Source organism: Gouania willdenowi, chromosome 1 (assembly GCF_900634775.1).
Source record: "Gouania willdenowi chromosome 1, fGouWil2.1, whole genome shotgun sequence".
Taxonomy (NCBI): Eukaryota; Metazoa; Chordata; class Actinopteri; order Blenniiformes; family Gobiesocidae; genus Gouania; species Gouania willdenowi.
Window position 1 is genome coordinate 33,209,485 of NC_041044.1, and position 15,607 is coordinate 33,225,091.

Consider the following 15,607-nt stretch of genomic DNA (forward strand, 5'->3'; position numbering starts at 1 on the left):
TCTAGAGGAAAAAATATTAAGATGCGAATTTTGGTCCATATCGCTCAGCCATACTCACCACGTGTACGAGTTGTTGTAAATGTCTCATAATTATTACTTCACAACATTGTAATTATGACCTTAGAAACACATAATTATGACTTACCCTGTTGGTTTTTCCAAGTGGCGCAAACGATAATATTGATGGAATCCTCGGATCAGACTATCACATTTTTGTGGCCCATGCTGTGATTAGAGCTGCACATCCCTGTTACTGTTGATGTTTTTTGAACGGAGTGAACATTGCCATCTAGTGGCTATAAAAAAAATAATACATCAATATGAGATTCAAACGCAAGTGGCCAATTTAGCAAGTCTTTGAACACCACGTGAGCCAAAAACTTTGATTTATGAATTTATTTGGAGATTTCATTTAATTAGTGCAAAAAAATAAAAATAAAAATAAATAAATAAAAACAAGAAATTACAAAAATTAGAAGTGGCTGAACAAAGAAAGTTCTTAATTAACATTGAAGTCCTCTTTTTGGTTTATTTGATTCAACCTCCTGCTCCCATACCTTTGCTTCTCTTTTTATATCCTGGGGGATTAGAACCCGTTCAGGTACGAACCTACACAGTCTCAGCAGATCAGTAAAAGCAACAGGAAGTAAACAATGACTTCTGCACAAATAACCCACAGTGACCTCACAGCTCATAACTAGAAACTATGTCTTCATTTAATCTCTGCTACAGCTGAAGCTCTGAAGATACTTCAGATCAGTAACAGTGACAGTGCAGTATTTTGACCTCTGATATGAAACTAAAGGTCTAACAGCAGGCCACAAGACGTGATAACCACCACTTTTGATAAAAAAACTATGGTTTTATGTTAAGGCAGCTTTTATAGAAGTATAAAAGCTCATGGCTAGGTAACTCTTAGCACAAACTACATGCCTCACGAGTAGTTTCCCCAATTATTTAACGAATCATTCGTCAGCAAAATGCTGATCAAACTCCCAAACCAACACCCCCCAGTCACCACGTTTCTCATCTGCACCTCCTTGAGATTGTGAGAGATGTTCTCTCACACTAAGTGCTTTTCTCCACATTTCTAACAGCCTTCTCACTCAGCACGTCTTGCTGTATCCTTCCACCACCTGAGGCGTCACGCTCACGTCCTCATCCACATCTTCAGTCACCGCCTTCCCCACCAGCTGGAAGATGTCCTGAGCGGCCACGCCCATGGGCTCGGCCACCTTCACCCCCAGCATGTCCAGGCTAAGGACTGTTCCTTTGGGGATCTTCACCTTGGCCACCACGGACTTACCCAGCTAGAGGACACAGTTCAAATGTTAGCTTCAAAGTGCTTCATGGAGAGCTTCGACAAAGAAACTACGCACTCAATCGATCACTTTGGTAACACTTTGTGTGCCATTAAGTGTCATTCCCTAAATTACAACACCTTTCGCTCAACTATGACACTTTTGAAGCTATGTTGGCATTTTTTGGGTTAGGTGGAGGGATCAAGTGAGGTTAGGATTAAAGACAGGGTTACTAAGGGTTACCCTAGCCGTTTGTAATGAACGCCACTTAATGACACTGTCTATGACACCTTATTCATGCTAATGACAGGTGTCATGTCAAAATAAAGTATTACCAACACTTTGATATGAAAAGTATCTAAAAAAATCACGTAAGTCAATATGAGTAGAATTATGATTTCAAAATAGATACAACTTCAGTCATAAGCAACTTACAGCAAAATTACAGTAAAATACACAAAAAGACAAAATAGACTGCTGAAAAATGTTTCATTCTTCAAAGTGGGGGGGGCAAGAGAAACGTTTTGGAACCACTGTCGTCGAATAAAATGATTTCTGCTCGAGAAATCTTAAGTATAACAAATATCAAAAGCTGATGCTGACCTAAACAAAACAACTGCCTCTAATCACATTAGAGGTAACTACCTTTCCCCCCCATTATCATTTTTGTCAACTTTAAATGTAGTTACATTGGAAATGCTTCAAATCCATAAGATTAAAGTACAGATGTTCAATATTAGCTTTTTTGCCAATGACTAGATTTCCGATATTAACAAATATCAATATATACATAGATTCCCTCCCAACGACCTATTTAAAAAAAATTATAATTATTATATTGCAACATACAAGAGAATTTAAACAAAATATACACATGATACACAGACACAATACAGTACAAGACGACAATAGGTGAGGAGTGGATATTTACAAATGTATACCGTGTGTGTGTGTGTGTGTGTGTGTGTGTGTGTGTGTAGGGGGGCAATCCGAGCAAAGAGGTAGAGTAAAGAGAACTGTATAATTTAAGTAATAATGAGTAAATAGAGAAAAGAGAGAGAAAAAAAAAACATAACCAGTTAAACTGGTGCCCAGACCAACCTATTTGCGTAAGAGGGGGTGATGGGTTTATTATTCATGCAATTTTCTTTGTACTTCCCCGTCCAGGTGCCTTTTAGTGCTGGGCTGCCTTCAGACCTATTTAGGAGAAGACTAGCAAACCACCATCGCCCTATTTTTAATGTGATGCCCACCAAATAAATAAACATCATCTGTGCAAAATAAGGGTTAGTGACACATTAATCGCACGACGCAACGAATGGATGATAAAATTTGTTGCCAACGCTTTTAATCCTCGATTTAATCGATTCGTTGTTGCAGCCTTACAATCGATATCACATTTTAAGGCAAACATCGGCCAATGATAACATCCCCCCCCCCCATAGTTTAACTAAACACCTGAACGCACACCACATTGGAGTGACTCACCTTGTCGTGACACGCCTTCTCACAAGGGAGCATTCTCTTGATTCCGGAGCCCAGTGCTCGTTCGACCACCCGAATGGAGCGGACCAGTTCAGCCAGTTCATCAGGCACCAGTGAGGCCGAGTGATCACTGCCTTTCCATGTCTTGTCCAAGGTGATGTGACGCTCAATGACCTTGGCTCCCAGAGCTGCAGCGGCTATTGAAATGGTGATTCCAGACTCGTGGCCGGAGTATCCGATGGGGATGTCTGGGAATTCCTTTTGGTATTCCTGCAGAGGACCGGTGGGAGACTGTCACGGCTGCGCTCCCTCATCCTGACAAGTGTAGCTTAACACAATTGTCACATTTGTCACTTGTCACTAAACTTTTAACAATGAGCCAATCAGGATATACATTGCATCTCATACTGAACACTGCAGTGTACTGGATTAACGACACACAGGTTTTTAGTAAAAGACATGCAGAAAAATCCAAGTCTTTCTCATTCACAATACAAAGATGATATAAGGTTTTCATCTTGAAGATAAAAAAAGCTCATTGCACAACTTTAACCAATTACAGCTGAGTAATGCATTATTAATTATTAAAATTAGTGCGTTCTCTCAATCAGAAATTCAACAACTATTTTTCCCGTTTTGCTAACGAGAAAAAAGGGGAAAAAAAAAAAGATAAATTGTGTACACATACTTAAAATAAAACAAAAACTGTATTACAAATAATGTGTCCAAGAATGTTTAAAGTGGAGATCAAAACAAACTTTTAAGCAGCAATTTCAAACTTTTTGTTTGAGCAAATGATCCTAGATTTATTGATCTATGCGGCCTTCATTGTGTCTATATCTGATTTCCAGCAACTTTAAACACGCACATGTTGTGCGCACATACCGTAATTTTTTTTTTTTTACCTCAAGAAATGAAAAAACATGGTTTGAAATGGTTCATCTCCCTCAGTTTTCTTAATACACGTTTTTAAATCTAAATATCTGCTTTTCATCACTATCAGAGTGTGTGTGTGCGTGTGTGTGTGTGTGTGTGTGTGTGTGTGTGTGTGTGTGTGTGTGTGTGTGTGTGTGTGTGTGTGTGTGTGTGTGTGTGTGTGTGTGTGTGTGTGTACCGTGATCACTCTGAGGTTGACGTCTTCAGCCACCAGCGGGTAGGCGCTGGTACACTGGAGGATGGCAAAGTTTTCATTGTGCTTCTTCACCGTCTGGTAAACCCGACGCATCGTCTCCATGGACTGCATTCCACTGGAAACCACCATGGGGCGTCCTGACAGAGACATGGGGGAAAAACAGCCAGATAAACAACTTTTTGTATTGTGACATACAACAAAACAAAGACAAAAACATTTTGATGTTCATTTTTCTACTTTGTGGATTCATTCAAGGGTACCTGTAGTGGAAATGTATAGAACAAAAAATGTGTTTAATGTATTACCAATAAACAAAATATGTGCAACTTTAAAAAAAACACATTAAAAGAACTTTTGAGAACAATTTTATGTCTTCGGCCGCCATTTTGAAAAGGATGCACTTTCGTTGATCGGCATGGCCTGTCACTTTAAAAGAAAATGGTGCATTGTGGGAGGTGGAGGTGTAACAGTTCTGTTTGCATTGTGGAAAGTGTGGTTTTTCTGTTTGCTCTTGGCGTGAAGCAGCCTTGTGTAACCTCTTCTAACGCATCAACTTTCTCAGCAACTACCTGCTTCTTGTATCCGTTTCTGCACCCACTCAGCATGTAGAACTAACCAAACAGACTTAGCTGTTGTTACTAGGGGTGCACCGAAATGAAAATTCTTGGCTGAAACCAAAAATGAAAAAACCAAGGCCAAAAACTAAAAGAAATTATGCAAATCATTATTAATGTACTATCCTCACTAAAATTAAAACAAATTAATTAATGCTTCAAAGAATAAATCAATTAGGAAGACAAAATGTGAACTTGATCCCACTCATAAATTAAACAATATTGTACAGGCCTATAACTGACTCAGCTGCTGGTAGAGTCATATTAAATTTGTTCTCTCATAAAAACACAAAGTGCATCAAAGTTATTGATGAAAATCAGCATCTTAGCTCTGTGTGCTTTTGATTGTAGTGTAGTTCATCATTTAGACACAAGGAAATAAGAGGGAACAATCTGGTTGGAATATGGTTAGTGACATGACAGCCGCCCATAGTATCCATAGTAAGCAGAAATGTTTCGACTGCTTCTCATTTCAGACGTAACTCTGGCTTCGTGCCCATTAGCTTAGCCTGCAGATAGCTCTCCAATAGCAGCTCAGCTTGAAGCAGTCCTCGCATATCATCAAAATTCGTCTGAATGGAAATGTTTTAAGTGTGTGTCCTGTACCAATATTATTTTTTCACAATGATTTGTTCAAAACTTTTCAAAAATATTTGACCAAATTTCCATGACTCAGTTCTGAACCGATAAGATCTATTCAAGACCATTAGAGCACAAAAATGAGTGTCTCTTTCCAGTGTGCTAATGTAACAGAGGTCTGACAGTGTGTCATGGTTAGTAAAAAGTCTGCTGCGATTAGTCGACATAATCGATAACGTCGGCTACAAAAATTTGTCGATGCGTCATTTAATCTTGTAAACAATAACAAAGGATAAAAACCAGCGCGCAGCTACTTCCTGGTGCAGGTCCTTACATGAACTGCGGAGCAGTACAACTCCCACCTGACCGTGGGAAATGCTGGAAATTGGAAAATAAAAGCGAGGAAGAATGGCAGACCAAACTGTTGAAGAGAGCTTCCTGAATATGATAGTCATTGATGAGACCAATATCCATAGTTGAGGATGACACAGCAATTCCATCCAGACTACACCTTACCATGCACGACTCTTTAGTTAGTATAAACTTCTTACCACCAGAATCTGTAAAGCACGTTTGTAACATCTTTTGTTACTAATGAGTAGTTGTTCAAGACCACATGCACTTTGTATTATTTCATTAATTTATGTTTTATTGTGATCACAATTTCTCATGTTGAAAATTCAACCATTATAAATGCAATATTTTGTCCTGTCATTGCTTTATTTCCTTTCTGTAAAACATGTCAGAGTACAACAGGGTCGCTTTCACAGGTGTGAGGATTTAAGCCGGTAGGTTAAAATAGCCATTCAAAAATAAGTGCTTCAGCACAAAACCAACCGTGATTAGTCGACTAATCGAAAAAAATTATTGACAGATTAGTCGACTACAAAAATAATCGTTAGTTGCTGCTTTAGTTAGTAGCAAAAATGTGGCGCAGGGAATGCAAGTTGTGTCCATGGCTTATCTATCATATAGCATCGCACAATGCCTTTGACACCCATTTTGTAATATTTTTTAAATAACGATGCATCAGCTATTGAACGTAACATTAAACAACCACTATGTTTAATTATAAGATTATAATTTCAATTTGCAGACACATTTATTAAAAGCAATGTACAACTCAAGATGTTAGGGTTAAGGGACTTGCTTAACGTCCCATAGTTACAACAAATAGGCTATATTTCCAAATCTTTTCCAAAACAGTTCAATTATTCCATGACTTTCTAGACTGGAAAATAATTTATTCAAATTCCAAAACTTTTCCAGGAATTTCATGACCGTGGGGACCCGGAGGAATAGACAAAAGTGCATCATATCCTGACCAAAAAGGCGGCTCTCCATAGTTGAAAATATAAAATCGTACTAAAAGTTTGTGTTTTTTTTTTTTCTAAGGTGCACAAATTTGGTTTATTGGCAATATATTGAACATTTTTTGTTATATACATTTCCACTACAGGTACCCTTTAATTACTGTAATTGTTTTTCCTATCATAACCCTAAATGAACCCCTAGGTTTCATTTTCATTTGATTCAAAACACACAAGTTTTGTTTTTGATGAACTTGTTCAAACCCTCTGCAGCTCTACTGCCTCTTTCGTTTGCATCGTTCCCACGCTCACCTTTCTTGGCTGTTTGTTCCAAATAGGGGAAGTTGTTGGTGTCACCGGAGCCCACTTTCATGAAAGGCACGTTAAGTTCGTGCAGAAACTCTACCGCCATCTTGATTCAAGGAAATTCCTGGTTAAACTCTGCTGCCGTTATCAAATTGCACGCCTTAGTAAGTAACTCCGCTGTCCTACCTCGTCCATCCCAGAGGCGGTGAAGAAGATTCCCACCTCCTGTGCGTATTCCTGCAGCTCGCGGTAGGCATCGTGGCTGAGCTCGAGGTGGCGCTTGTGCTCACCGTACGTTTTTCCCCAGGAGTGCGGAGAGGTGTAGGGACGCTCCAATGCTTGCTTGTTGAATTTGAACTCCAGCTCACTCTTCTGAAACTTAGCACAGTCTGCACCACAGTCCTAGAAGGACGCATGAAGGAATACCGCAAATATGAATCCTTTCTAATATCATCTTTCTTCTCTCTCCTCTTAAACGGCTCATGGTATAGTTAGCAAGAAAACAGCCTAGTGTTGTGATCCACACCCGACAACCACTCAGTATCAATGATCAAGATGAACACACTAAAATTAGAGCTGAGTATGGATTCAGATGTCCCAAATCCATTTGAGTCCATTCACAAGTATGGCTGCTCGATAATAGAAAAAAATAATAATCATGATTGTCATGTATTTATACACAATGACTGCGTTATATCGTTGTACTTTTGAACAGAGACGTTGCTCCTTTGCTGAGTCATGTTAGATTAGATTACTCGCAGTACAGACAGGTTGTGCTGTATTCACAGTGCCAGCAACAAACAGTCTCTGCTGAAGGTCTCATACCAAAGCTCTGATTAACAGAGCTCTGTAACGGTGCCTACGCATAATAAGATGTGATACTTGTTCTATGCGTTTAGATGGCCGACTCACATTCTTTCACCTACGCACACAGATGAGCTGCCTCTGACCAAGGCCAAACTCAAAAACAATAAAAACCTATTGGAGAGCTTATATCGGAGAATGTAGATGCACTCCAATAAAATCAGATAATCATTTTCTGGCTGATATCGGACCAATATCCGATATCAATATCGGATTGGAACACCCCTACTAAACCAAGTTATCTAATTTAAAAGTAGGTAATTTGCTACAAAAAATTATTTGATAGTAGAGCAGGTACAGAATTTACACAAACACGAGATTTGTAAAAAAATAAAAAATAAATAAATGAAGAAGAAACATTTAATTTTGTGTTTCAAAGTCTCAGCATCCATATAGGTTTTCCTTCATTATTTTAAGTCAATCTTTTTTTAAATATATGTTAAATTTTTGTTTATCCCAACAAGATTTTTCAGGAAATGTTTTCTCCTGACATGTTCGAATGTCAAAGGCCAGTCTTCCTCAAAGGTGATCAGGGAATAATGAAAGCATCAAAGCATCTTTTGATTGATTCATTTTAAGGCTGTAAATAACATCATTGACAATGTAGCTTGTCAATGTTTTTTTTCTTCTTCTTCTTCCCAATAAACCAATGAGTGTTTTTAGGGACTCTCTCAATAATTTGAGTCTCAAGTTCACCTCTCGCCCTAAAAACCATCCATCAGTTGTATTTTAGCTCATATATATATATATATATATATCATTTTAGCCCTAACCCTAAGGCACATTATGTGCTTATGTAGAAAAGGTTTGGAAACGTACCCATAGTCCTTAGGCTATTGATACGTTTAACGTATCTTTGACACATTCTAAATTAAATAGGCGTGTTCAAGTCGAAAACCGAAAACCATACATTCCAGATGTTTTATTCATTTTTATTTTACCTTCGCCATTTTGATCATTTTCTTTGCGATCTCCACGTCTCCCTGGTGGTTCTGTCCGATTTCAGCAATGATGAAGCACGGATGGTTTCCGCCAATCATCCGGCCGGGACACAGCTCGAAGGTTAGCGGCATTTCAACAGCTTAAAGATGAAATTATCACAATGACGAGGGAGAAAGTTGGAAGAGAAACAAATACGACAAGGACGACAGAAAGTTTTTGTGTCGTGGAGTCAGACCGGACGAGGAAACAGGAAGCGGAACCTGTTCTGTGCTGCACAAACAAAACACGTTATGACTTCCGGTTTTGTACATTGGTTGACGTGGCGTTTTGATGTAACTTTTAGTTTTACACTTTTTATTTTTAAAATCATTTTAATTTTTTATACTTTTTTTGAGGTGTGAAAAACATCCAGATTTTTTTTTTTTGTATGTATATAAAAATAAAAATAATATTAATCAAGAAATAGTGATAGACAATACATTGTTTTCCGTTACAATGACGAAGATTAATTATTACGATATTATAGTTAAGATTCATTTTCATTATTGGAATTATTTTGTAAAATGACACAAAAAGGTTCATAAAAAAACTGAAATAATCATCTTAATCTCACTTTCCTGACTGGAACAGCCATGACATTTGAAAGCTCTTACAACACTAGACTTCTGAAGGACTGCTGTGGTATCTGGAGCCAAAGGCTTTGCTTCATATGCCTTAAATCCTTCAAATTGTTAAGATTCTGCGTTTTTAGCCTTTATATGTGACATTATGATGTAATATTTGACGGGATTTTCTCTCAAAGCTGTGCTGTAAATGCTGCTAATGTATGAAAAGGAAATACATCGAAGCCTTAAAATATATAAATAATAAATGACAATGTTCACAAAGGTCTTTTTTTATTAATTATTTAACAATAATAGTTCCCCACATACAAATGTGCATACATATATATTATCTCTGTAGTAGACATATCACATCACCAAGTCTTAATTACCTTAAAAAAATTATTTAAAAAATATGTGGTAGGAAGTGGCACCAGCTCTAAGCAGAGTCCATGCTTGTACGATAGCAAGAAGCCCTATGTTTAAAAAAAAAGCAAAAGTGTCCTGAGTTTGTTGATAGCTACCAAGCTTGCCCAAGGTTATAGAGAAAACATAAGGCATAAAAGTGTGTTTTAATTAATTATACACTGAATACAAACACTACCCACTACCATATTTGTGATCATGTTTCTTTTTTAAAATGTTTATTGAAATTAACTGTTTTTCCCCTTAACATCAAACCTTTGGCATACAGTCACCTCACATTCCTTCATCCACCCATCAATTTTCATTCTCTGTCATCAGTTATTCCCTGTCTATCAATCTTCTATCATGGAGTCCAGAATGGCGTCATCATATGCCACATCCACGTTGATCTTCTTGCCCACCAGCTTATCCATGTTCTCTGGAGATATGCCCTTTGGCTCACTAACCTTTACATTGAACATGTCCAGACTGAGCACTGTGCCTTTGGGAATGGCTGCTTTGGCTACCAAGGACTTGCCCAACTAAAGAAAGGGGGGGGAAATTAAAATAATTATCATATACAAGATAAACAGATGTGTATTTCACATATTGACAAATGATAATCGCACAAACTTGTAAAGTTCAATTCACTGTTCTAGAAAGCCCATTGAGTTGCTCTATATATGAAATACCAACAGGATTTTCCCTGCTTCTTACACACCTCTTACTGAATGACTTTTTCATCTCAAGTTATGGTCTTTCAGAAAGAATAGGATATACCATACTTTATTGTCACATATGTACAGGTACATAGTGATGCTCAGATTACAAGCCCACGCCCTTAAGAGTTAGGCCACCAGATTATGGTAATGGTATACACGTCTATGCCTCTGAGGGCAGGCATTACTGAGACCAGATTTCGTTCTCGGTTGATTGTTATTGCCCTGAGGGTCGTTGCAGATAATAAAGAAAAGAAACAATACAGGTTGGGGGGTAAATTATGAACTCTAGAGAAAGCAAGGGCGTCAAACTCATTTTAGTTCCGGGGCCAAATACTAGGCAGTTTGATCTCAAGAGGGCCACAGATTTGATTCATATATACATATACTATATATGTAAGAAACCGACAATATCCAAGCAATAAGTGATAAATATCAGTCCCAACAGGATCCACGCTTTAAGTTTCCTATATTTCGTGACCAATTTCTATTTAATTAAGGGAAATATTTTGTAATAATTTGAGGTAAATTGAAGGATTTTGTAAGAATTTTGAGTTTTTCCAACAGTTTAACAGGCAATCATGCAATGTAAGCACCAGGAAAACTGTGAGCCCCTGCAAATTTTGTTTAGTTTGATTTACACAATCAGGGCCGGCCTTCCCGCTAGGCAACACAGGTGGTCCTCCAAAAAATAATAATACTAATAATTTATAAAGGTATAATAAACGTGAAACACACCCTTTACAATCACGTTACATGTTTTCTATTGATTAAATATTAATATTAGAAATCTGTAACTATATCTGCTGATCCTCTGCCCATATTTATGTTTATTTTATTTAAATTCTTGTTCTATTCTATATAATTCCATTGTGTTGTTTTCACATTGTGTTCTTAGGTTTCAATATTTTGGTTACTGACTAGTAAAACCAAACAGGAAAGTAGAAATGTCCTTAACTGTCATATTTCATTTTAACTTTTGATTGCACTGTTTAGCATTGTTGTTGTTGTTGTTGTTGTTGTTGTTGTTATATTGTATTATAGTGTGTTATTCTAATTTTTAAAATAGGTTGTATTTTTTTATTATTATTCCATGTTTTGGCTTTAGAGTCTCATGCTAAAATACAAACCTTATCGTGACAAGTCTTCTCGCTGGGTAGCATCATTTTCTCAGGAGATCCCATAGCCATCTCAATCAGTCGGGTGCTTCTGATCAGCTCGACCAATTCAGAAGGTTCCAGGGACGCCTCGTGGTCATTTCCCTTCCAAGTCTTATCCAAGGTCACATGGCGTTCGATAACCTTTGCCCCCATTGCCACAGCAGCAAGAGAGATGTTGATGCCACGTTCATGCCCAGAATAACCAATGGGAATATCTGGGAATTCCGTTTGGTACGTCTATAGAGACAAAGAAGAAAAACATCTATTGCTTAATAAGCCACTTCATCTTCACTGACAGAATGTATTACACGCTGCACTCGGGCTATTATATTATTATAACATGTGGCCAGGGTTGGGGTCAATTATAATTGTAATTGCGTAGTTGATAATTAATTACAATTATGGTCTAATTATAGTTGTAATTGTAATTTAAAAAATCTGTTGCTGTTGTAATCATAATAAAATTGAAATTGAGTTCAGATAATTGACTTAGTAATTGCCATAAATATTCTATAAAAATTGTCAATTATAATTTAACGCAAAAACGGGGAACCATGTTACACTTCTATGTACAGTTCTACACCATATGTATTTTTATTGATGAGGAAGACTAATAAGGTAACCAATAGATAGGAAAGAAATTAGATGATAGATATTTTTTAATAGTGTATTATACGGCTGATTTAGGACCTGTTAATCTAAGAAATGCTAACAAAAAGCTAACACAAGAGGAAGGTTAACTTTTATTAGGGTATTTATTTCAGGCTCAGTGAATGATTAATTGTATTTGAACTTTAGTAATTGAAAACATAATTGGAATTTACTTTCTGAGGATAAGAAAATAATTGTAATTTAATTGTAATTGGAAAAAATGCTGGTAACTGTAATCGTACTTGAATTGTGATTGCGCATGGATAATTGAAAACGTAATTGGAATTGGAAAATGTAATTGACCCCAGCCCTGCATGCATATTATAACAATATCTGTGTGTAGAATGTAGATTGTGATATTTCTGGATTCAACCAAGCTGATTTCATTTGGATAATCTTGTAATGGCTAAACTTTCCCTGCATGAATGCTTGTAGGAGGAGGAAAAACAACACAGATCACACCAACATGAGGACACACCTACTGTACATGTTACATGTTCTCAGGCACTTAACTTAAAAGTACCCATTCAACTGGTCTTTCAGGGACACACCCCAAAGAATGTTCAAACTTTTTTTTTGTCATGGGGCTTTTAAACATGATGTTTCCTAGAAAAGCCAACGCTGTTGCTATGGGGATCCTAATAAAGAAACATGAAAGCTGGTGACACAATAAAGGGATGATCAATGTGCTTCTTTTTGTGGCTAATGCTAATTGTATACATGAAAGGATTATGTTCAACCACACATGTACCTTTTAAAGTGTTTCACGTGGCTGAATTAAATACTAGATGAACACTTAGAAAGTTGAAAAGTAAATTATTTGAAATAAAACCATTTGACTGGTGAGCATTTTCTCACCTTGATCACATTGAGGTGGACGTCTTTGAGGTCCAGCGGGTAGGTGCTGGTGCACTGCAGGATGGTGAAGTTCTCGTTGTGTTCTTTTATGATCTTGTAGATTTGACGCACCACGTCGAAGTTCTGCATCCCAGTGGACACCACCATAGGACGACCTGACACAATCACAGATCACAGACAAAATTCCAACAAAATGGGCAAAACAAAATTTAACCTTTACTGAAAAAATAATTCAAAAAACTAGAACAACAATATTAAAGTTCTGAGTGCAAATATTTTTTTTTCTTCTATTTCTCATGTTCTTTGCTTATGTTTTTTTTTTTTTTTTCATTTTTTTTTAATCTTGTTTTTTTTTTTTTTTTTTTAATTAATATACAGTATGTATCTTTACTGCAGAATAGGAACCAAATAAAAACAAGGGGCGTTCCCATGCGCTCCCTGCATGTGAATATTTTTTTCATTTCTAATTTTGTGAATTGTTTTATTTATTAAATTTTATTTATTGTTATTTATTAATTAATATACAGTATGTGTCTCTAATGAAGAATATGAGCCATATAAAAAATGTTGTGCAAAAATAACACAATATATGTGTAGAATGTACATAGTGATATTTCTAGATTAAACCAAGATTATTTTATTTGGATAATCGTGTAATGACTAAACTGTCCCCCTGCATGAACGCTTATAGGAGAAGGAAAAATAAAACAGCACTGTTTCATACCAACAGGGGGGGACACCTACACGTAGGTGTGACCATTGCCATAATTGTGATTAAAATTACATTATGCATTACAATTATAATTGACCCCAACCCTGGTGTTTACCGTCAACATCTACACATTTCAAAGAATGTCCCATTTACCACTAGTTTATTGATTGCATGGTGGGAGATAAGGGCTGCGTTATCTGATGTTTCACATGCCTTTTATTTTATTAGTGAACACTGAGTCAAGAACTGCATGGCCTTTGGTTTCCTTCAGGGGGTGTTCACTCAGGACTGTGTAGCCACACCCTTTCATATGACTTGAAGGGGTTTACCAACGAAAACAGTCATTCTGGAACACATATAAATACTGGAATGCAGTCTCAACAGTTTACTCTTCAAGGAGGAGAGCTGACTTTTCCACATTTGTTTTTTTTTGTTTAGTATTTTAGTATTTTTGGTCAACTAAAAGTCATGGGGTATAGGTTATTTTTAATAACGTTTGTTTTTGGGGGCCTCTCTCTCTCTCTCTCTCTCTCTCTTAAGCTATCTATCATACCTGTTTTTGCTGTTTTGGTCAAATATGGGAAGTTGTTGGAATCACAGGAGGCAACCTTGATGAATGGGACATCCAGCTCATGGAGGAACTCCATAGATGCCTACAGGGAACAGAAAAGTCATGGACCTTCGATTATATTTATATATAATTTACTACAGAATTGTCTCTTGCTAATTAACCCAGCGACTTTTTTTTTTTTCTTTTTCTAGACAACCGTTACCTCGTCCATGGCTGATGCAGTGAAGAAGATGCCTATCTCCTTGGCGTATTTCTGCAGCTCCCTGTACTGGTCGTGGGAGAACTCCAGGTGTTGCTTGTGCTCACCGTAGGTTTTTCCCCACGAGTGCCGGGAATTGTAAGGCCTCTGCAGGGCGCGCTTGTTGAATTTATGCTCCAAGTCACTCTTCTGAAATTTGGCACAATCTGCACCGCAGTCCTAAAAAAAAAAAAAAAAAAAAAAAAAAAAAAAAGGAAATGTAAGAAACATCATCACACACTCACATTGCACTAATGCTTTTGTGTTTAGTTTAGTTTAGTTTTTTTTTCTTAGTCTAGTAAATAAAATATGTATATATATATATATATATACTTTGGCCATTTTTATCATTTTCTTGGCAATCTCCACGTCCCCTTGGTGGTTTTGTCCAATTTCAGCAATGAAGAAGCACGGGTGGTTGCCTCCGATCATCCTTTTAGGGCACAGTTCAAACTCAGTAGGCATGATGATGATGATGATGATGATGATGATGATGATGATGATGATGATGATGATGATGATGATGATGATGATGATGCGATTGGAAGAAATAATTGTTATTTTAGTTAGCAGCCGTCACCTCAGCAAACGAATAGGCTTTTTGTATGGGTGGCGTTGCCTTTTAAAGGCTTCTGAAGATGAGTCCCACCTCCGATACGTCCAAGAACCACGTACACTTCCGTCGTGTACACCCCCGTGGAAACACGCACACACGCACACACACCTCACACACACACACACACACACACGCGCGCGCACGCACACACACACGCACACACACCCACACGCACGCACACACATACGAACCAGTTCACGGATATGTGGATTGAACGGGGAAGTAAAAGTAACCTACATAAATGAATTCGTTTCTAAGAATAAACACTGCACTTTCTTCTCTTTCTTTTTGTTTAATTCTGCCTTTAACTTTTATTTGCTAATTATATATTTTCATTCGTTTGAATCCATGTACCCTTCGTCCTTTGCTTATTTCGTTTAAAACCCAAATTAAAAAAACAGAAATAACGGATTGTTTATTATTATTATTATTATTATTATTATTATTATTATTGTTATTATTATTATTATTATTATTATTATTATTATTATTATTATTATTATTTATTTATTTATTTTTATTAGTTTCAAACCAGATAACAG

General features: G+C 37.0%; 2 protein-coding genes across 2 annotated transcripts; both read right to left on the bottom strand.

Annotated features, from left to right (window-relative positions):
* Positions 1 to 381: 381 nt before the first annotated feature.
* LOC114470150 (sialic acid synthase-like) lies at positions 382 to 8,797 on the bottom strand. The gene is made up of 6 exons (XM_028458166.1): positions 8,533 to 8,797; positions 6,914 to 7,129; positions 6,734 to 6,833; positions 3,901 to 4,055; positions 2,790 to 3,056; positions 382 to 1,310 (listed from the first exon to the last, which is right to left on the bottom strand). The coding sequence occupies exons 1-6, from the start codon at positions 8,662 to 8,664 to the stop codon at positions 1,107 to 1,109; spliced, it is 1,074 nt and encodes a 357-aa protein (XP_028313967.1). The 5' UTR covers positions 8,665 to 8,797; the 3' UTR covers positions 382 to 1,106.
* Positions 8,798 to 9,462: 665 nt separating this feature from the next.
* LOC114464840 (sialic acid synthase-like) lies at positions 9,463 to 15,180 on the bottom strand. Its single transcript, XM_028449445.1, has 6 exons — positions 14,783 to 15,180; positions 14,414 to 14,629; positions 14,194 to 14,293; positions 12,929 to 13,083; positions 11,390 to 11,656; positions 9,463 to 10,082 (listed from the first exon to the last, which is right to left on the bottom strand). The coding sequence occupies exons 1-6, from the start codon at positions 14,912 to 14,914 to the stop codon at positions 9,894 to 9,896; spliced, it is 1,059 nt and encodes a 352-aa protein (XP_028305246.1). The 5' UTR covers positions 14,915 to 15,180; the 3' UTR covers positions 9,463 to 9,893.
* Positions 15,181 to 15,607: the final 427 nt, after the last annotated feature.